Raw genomic sequence first — 6,000 nt, forward strand, 5'->3', positions numbered from 1 at the left:
AAGCTACTTGTGAGAAACATCGGAGGGCCAATTCCGACTCTCAATATAACGCAAGTAATTAGAAGTCAGAAACAAACATTTACAAGGAAGTTTAGTCTTAACTTGTACGAACGGCATAAGTGGTTATGTGGATGTGAAATTCAAAATGCTTTGTTTTGTTTTCCGTGTTTGTTGTTCGGGGCGAGGAAAGATGCATAGAGTGAAAAAGGTGTTGTGGATGTCCAGTATCTGCACAACAAACCAAAACAAAACAAAAAATGAAAATTCGTCAGCTCATATATAACACGTTAATCTCACTGCGTTGGGAAATGTGAATATTGCTACTCAACTAGATGCTGATTATAGTCCGTCCATTGAGAATTACGATCAAAAAGTGCCGCCAAACAGGTACGTGCTCAATATACTCATCAATTTGGTTTTGTGGTGTCTTTGAACTGGCTTTAAGAGAACACGATGAAAACGATTCTTCTGTAAATCCTTGCGTATTTAATGGATTAATTAATTTCAACGCTGAACTTGACAGCGCTCTCAAGAGTCATTTAGAAAACCCAACAATTTCATAAGGGTACGTCAAAAATCATGCAAAATGAGCTTCTCCATTGCATGCTAGAAGTATTATTAAATTATTATTATTTATAATAATATTAATAATAATGAAAAACGAGGTCATATATTGTGCACCACCTAAAATTCAAAGCATGAGCCGCCACTGCTACAGTATATCGTTTTCTGAATCGGTTCTTCGCGTTTTTTGTAGTTTACTCGTTTTCAAGCCACACAGGTGTCATTCTAATCAAAAAGCTTGTTGCACACAAAGAAATGTGTTATTGGTGTTGGATTACGATGTATTCCTCCGTTTTTGAACAACGAGTATTACTTATCGGGAAATCAGACACTATTCTACAGGCGTGTGTTATCCGAAGTAAACTTAAAACTTTGATCTTCGAGCTGGTAAAGTTTGTAGGCTCATCCTGAGATAAATACGACAAAAGAGGTATTTACAGTGGAGTTCCGCTAATCCGAACTAATTGGGACCGAATCCTGTTTGGATTACGTGATTGTTCGGATTAGCCAGAAAAATCGCAGATTGAAGCGGGTGAACGGGTCTATAGTGTTGTAATACGTATAGCTGATAGTATTTCAAAACGTATAGTATTTTCTGACTACAGGATATGTACTTCACTGGAAAAATGTTAAGAATGTTGGAAAAACTTGATGCTTTTATTTTTCTACGTACACTACGTAGTTACAAATCTTTCCATTAGGAGTGTTATTATATTTATATTTAACGAAAGTTTATTTTGTTTTCTACGAAAACATGTACTCGTTTTCACCCTTTTAGTTATTAACTTCCTAAAACTGCATATTTTGGCCACAAAATTTCCTCCTAGACTTGTTTGCATTAACTGGATGTTCAGCGTGTTGAGATTAACGGGACTCCACTGTATTTTTCACCCTTCAGTTGCTTTCTTGAGGCAGTCTACTGACGAAACGCCACAAACGTCCAGTAAGGAACTGAATGTGAAATTAAAAAGCAACAAGCGTAAATATGTAAACTCCGTGTATTTTTGGTCTTCCTTTCGTTACTTACTGGTGCACAGAAAATGACAATAAATTCGAACGGTGATTAGAAGACGACCAAGAGCATAATTCTATGAATTGTTACAATGTATAAGAACTTAAGTGCTTGATTTACTTTGGTCATAATTTGATTCATTTAGACAGCCCATGATTGTTTTCCGGAAATCATAAGAAGAATGGTTGTGTCCATAAGAAGCTTATAAGCGAAAAGTAAACTAAAATATTTTATGGCCGCGGTGGCTTAGTGGTGGAGGTTTCACCTCTTGCATGGGGTCCGTGGTTCGATCTCAGCTTGCGCCTTGTGAACATTTTTTGATGGACAAACACTGTGTACATGGGGTTGCTCGGGGTTTTTCCGTTTCCTCTTAATTTCTTCATTCTATCATTCCATTCATTTTTCATCACCATCTTCTTTAGCCTTGGTTAATAATCGTGGGACGTTAATCAAGATATTTCATTTCATTTCAAAACATATTAGTGCTGTTCTTCTGAAATTAAAGAGAAATGTATTGAACATTCCGTACACCATAGGTGCCGACTACATGGGTGTGGCCTTGGCTTCGAGGCTCAAGCTTCCGTTGGAAATTTTTGATGTGTGATCATAAAATTAACATAGAAATAACATTTTGATGACATTGACGAAATGTGACCGCAAGTTTGATTTAATGAGCAGATGCTTCTACGTTGAATAATTGTTTATGTAGCTTTTAGTCTCCTTTGGTATATGACATATCGAGGATTGAGGGATATAACATTATACAAGAAAAAATAATCCATATTCACAAATGAGAGTGATTTTGTACAGTTATTTCAAATAACTTGGAGTTTGATGCCGTTATTTTGTATTTCTAATATAGGTCAGAGATATTTATATAATTTGAGTTTACACAAAAGATATGGACAGTTTAGTTTTCAGTTTTCACTCAAATTAGTCTGAAATATTAATAGATTTGATTATAATCATTATTATTTTAATTTTTCTCTATCTTTTTGGCCAATATTGCTAAACACCATCATCATCGTCATCATAGCTATTCTGCCATTATTGACATGTCACTTGCTGCAACCGAAAAGTTTCGATCTACGGTGGTCCGTAGCTTGTCTCTTCGTCTTGATGTAGCAATTTTCTGTTTTAATACTTTTCTTTAACCACAGTCTCCTTTCCTTTCCCTCTCTTCCACCATAACCTCTAGCACGTCCCTCATAATACAGTTCCTCCTGAGCCAATATTCCAACCAGTTCCTCTTCCTCCTCTTTTCTCCCCTACTGCTATTTCTAACACCTCATTCATCTTCCGTACAACCCAGCTAATTCTCTCCTTTTTTCACCATGCCCACGTTTCGAAAGCCTTCATTTTTTTCATCGCTTTTGTGTACTGTCCATGTTTCTGCCCCATAGAGTACATATTGGAATCAGTAAAACAAAATCTCAATATTTAATTGGAAGTTTGCTCCATACAAAGATGAGCTAATCGTGATTGAAAAGAAAATAATCTGACGTCTTCAGAGTGTAAAAATAATTTTTAAAATTCATTGTATATCAGTCATCTGTGCCGTCTTGATTTTCTTTCATGCGTCTTAGGGGTATGCTGCCCAGTTTGGGAACTAGTGGGGTATTGAATCTGTGAAAAAATTATAAAAAAAAGATTACGAAACGTTGCGACTTAACTTTTAAAGTAGTGAAGCGTGGGCACCTATTGAAAAAAAAAAAATAAAGACCATGGCCTATGTTGTACACTATCGTTCTACTTATACGAAGGTAAACTATATTACATTTAGAAACATACATTGTATTTATATTACTATTAGTGCATTGTAGAATTTATTATCCCTTATATCCAGAGTAAAATTTACCTATGAAAAGCATAAGATTTGTTAAAAGCAAGACTTGCAAGACTCTTGCAAAGTAAGACCAAGACCAAAACCAAGACTGGGTGTGCAAGACTAAGACCAAGACCAAGGGTTCCAGTGGAAGACCGAGACCAAGACTGGATGTGCAAGACCAAGACTGGATGTGCAAGACCAAGACCAAGACCACCCGGTCTTGGTCTTGGTCTTGCATTTGCTCATCACTAGTTATTAATCACTCTATAATTGACTGTACTTGTTGTTATTTGATGCTTGAATAATTGCGTAGGGATGGCAGCACTGCCGTATACTGAAAAACTGATTGACGGTAGGATCGCTGCTCGGAATTCGTCTACTTTTGTAGTGACCTTGAGCTGCCATGCTACGTGCCGGTCACTATAATGTTTCGAGCTTAATCTTAAACAATAAGTCTCATTTCATGTAGCCTCGACACTGAAAATTGATGTTAAAATTTAAGGAACCAATCAATCAATATCTCCATTTATAATTTTTTTGTATTAATTTTCCATACTTATATTTAAAACAGGTTCTTGATGATAAAGATATGAAGCGAAGATTCAGGGTTAGCAATTACCAGTCTACCACTAGAGTCCGTCCATTTGCTTGCACGATGCCTATTGGGTTAAATAGTGGCTGGAACCAAGTGCAGTTTAATTTGGCGGATTTCACTCGAAGAGCCTATGGTAGTAACTATATCGAAACCTTGAGAGTTCAGATTCATGCTAATTGTAGACTACGCAGAATTTTCTTTTCCGACAGACTTTATTCAGAGGACGAGTTGCCTTCAGAATTCAAATTATTTGTTCCACTAGATTCTAAGAAAAAGAAGCCACAAGGAACTGCATAGGATAATTATTGTATTGAATGGAATATTACAACTACTTTTATAGAATTTCTCCTATGATAGAATGTAGCATTTCCTTGCTCTTTGCTCTGTGCTCTTCATACTTTGCTATTCTCTATATATTTAACACTTTAAAATTATTGGTAGAAGAGCTTCTAATATGTTTGTACACTTTGTTAAGTAATATTTTATAAGAAATTAATGCTTATTGATGATTACCGATATCATATATACATTTATGTAGTTAATTTTGTAACGTCCTATAACATGAAGTCTTTCTTTTACAAATACTTTTAATAAATTAAAATATTACTTTTGAATTTTAGTATTTTATAGAAATTAAACAGATTATTTTTTAAATTTTATTAAATTTTTTGAAGTTAGAAATTCATACGCTATTATTATTATTATTAAACTAAAATACATATATCTGATTTCACTGGCAGCATGTTTCTGAAACCAACACGACTCGCTTGGTACTAAATAAACTATTTTCCGAGAGGTTTCCAAGCATATGTTTTCCTTATGAACTGCATAACTAACAGGATATCTTCGTGTATAGAAAAAATTAATGCAGGATTTTGGATGCTTAAATATATAAATATATCTTTTGCTTCATTTACTTTCCGTCAGACCTCAGCATCTTTGTGGCCCCATAGTTAACGAACGCGCCTTTGACGCTAGAGACCCGACTTTGAATTCTGATTACCGTTAATGGGGTTCGGATCCCAATTTAAGCTGTAGATCCACATCTCATATAGATTCGGCGCAGAAAGGGACTTTAATCTACAGCTTCTACCATTTCATTCATTTCTCATCATTACCATCTCCTTTACGTGTTACGTACAGCAATAAATTGTATCGTTTGTATCAATCATGAAATGTTCTTAACTTAGGGCAATTTGATCAGTAACCGCTTTAAAGATTAGAAGGCAACTGAAGAAAAAATATGTTTATGGTAATAATGTGGAATCATCAATTTGATACATAATGTTAGTCTTCTAGAAAATATTCCTCGTAATTCTTGTACGTACAAATAGATATTAATATTATTCACTTTGTATATGTGAGAATCTTCTTACATAAACTAATTAACTTTATTTAGAGGCATTAAAGTTCAGAACGCCGAAATTGGTTTATACTTGACCCATACATATTTCTCGTAGCAAATAAAACTTGTTTTCTAGAAATGAAATGAAATCTTTGAGTTTTACGTAGAGATGCAAAAAAGCCGGCTTTTTTGAATCGATGGTTTTTTTCACATAAAAAGCCGGCTTTTTTGGGAAAAAAACGAGAATTTTGGAAATTTTGGCTTTTTTCAACTTCATGATTTTTCTATCTAAATAGCTTTCTTATAGTATATTCTATAGTTAGATAAAAATTCCATGACCTGAATGTGATATTTCGCTCTGAAATTCACCATCAAGATGGATGGAGCACATGTTTTACGAATTAAAGCTAACATGAAGAACGTAGTATTTGAGGGTAATTTTAGAGGCTATTTAACTTTATTTTAACTTTTGAGTTATCGACATCTCTTTTCTTCTCTAGTTTGTCATCCGTGTTTCATTTCTAAGAGCTTTTAGTACTCTAGCTTCTAGCGCAAAAGTTAAACTTGCCCGTTTTTCTATTTATCCGTCAAAGCGTACGTTTTTCAATATATCCGTCAAGCCGTACTTCCATATTTCTGTTATACTGTAGCTGTGA

The 6,000-nt window shown here is 34.6% G+C and overlaps 1 protein-coding gene across 1 annotated transcript in view; it reads left to right on the forward strand.

The window, feature by feature from the left end:
- Positions 1 to 4,583, forward strand: part of LOC145684001 (cilia- and flagella-associated protein 20-like) — a 47,698-nt gene extending 43,115 nt beyond the window's left edge. Inside the window, exon 4 of the mRNA XM_081755787.1 lies at positions 3,976 to 4,583. Coding sequence (XP_081611913.1) covers positions 3,976 to 4,296 — 321 coding nt within the window. The 3' untranslated portion in view covers positions 4,297 to 4,583. The remainder of the gene's footprint in view (positions 1 to 3,975) is intronic.
- Positions 4,584 to 6,000: the final 1,417 nt, after the last annotated feature.

Source organism: Thermobia domestica, chromosome 4, assembly GCF_964235325.1.
Source record: "Thermobia domestica chromosome 4, izTheDome1.hap1.1, whole genome shotgun sequence".
Lineage (NCBI taxonomy): Eukaryota > Metazoa > Arthropoda > Insecta > Zygentoma > Lepismatidae > Thermobia > Thermobia domestica.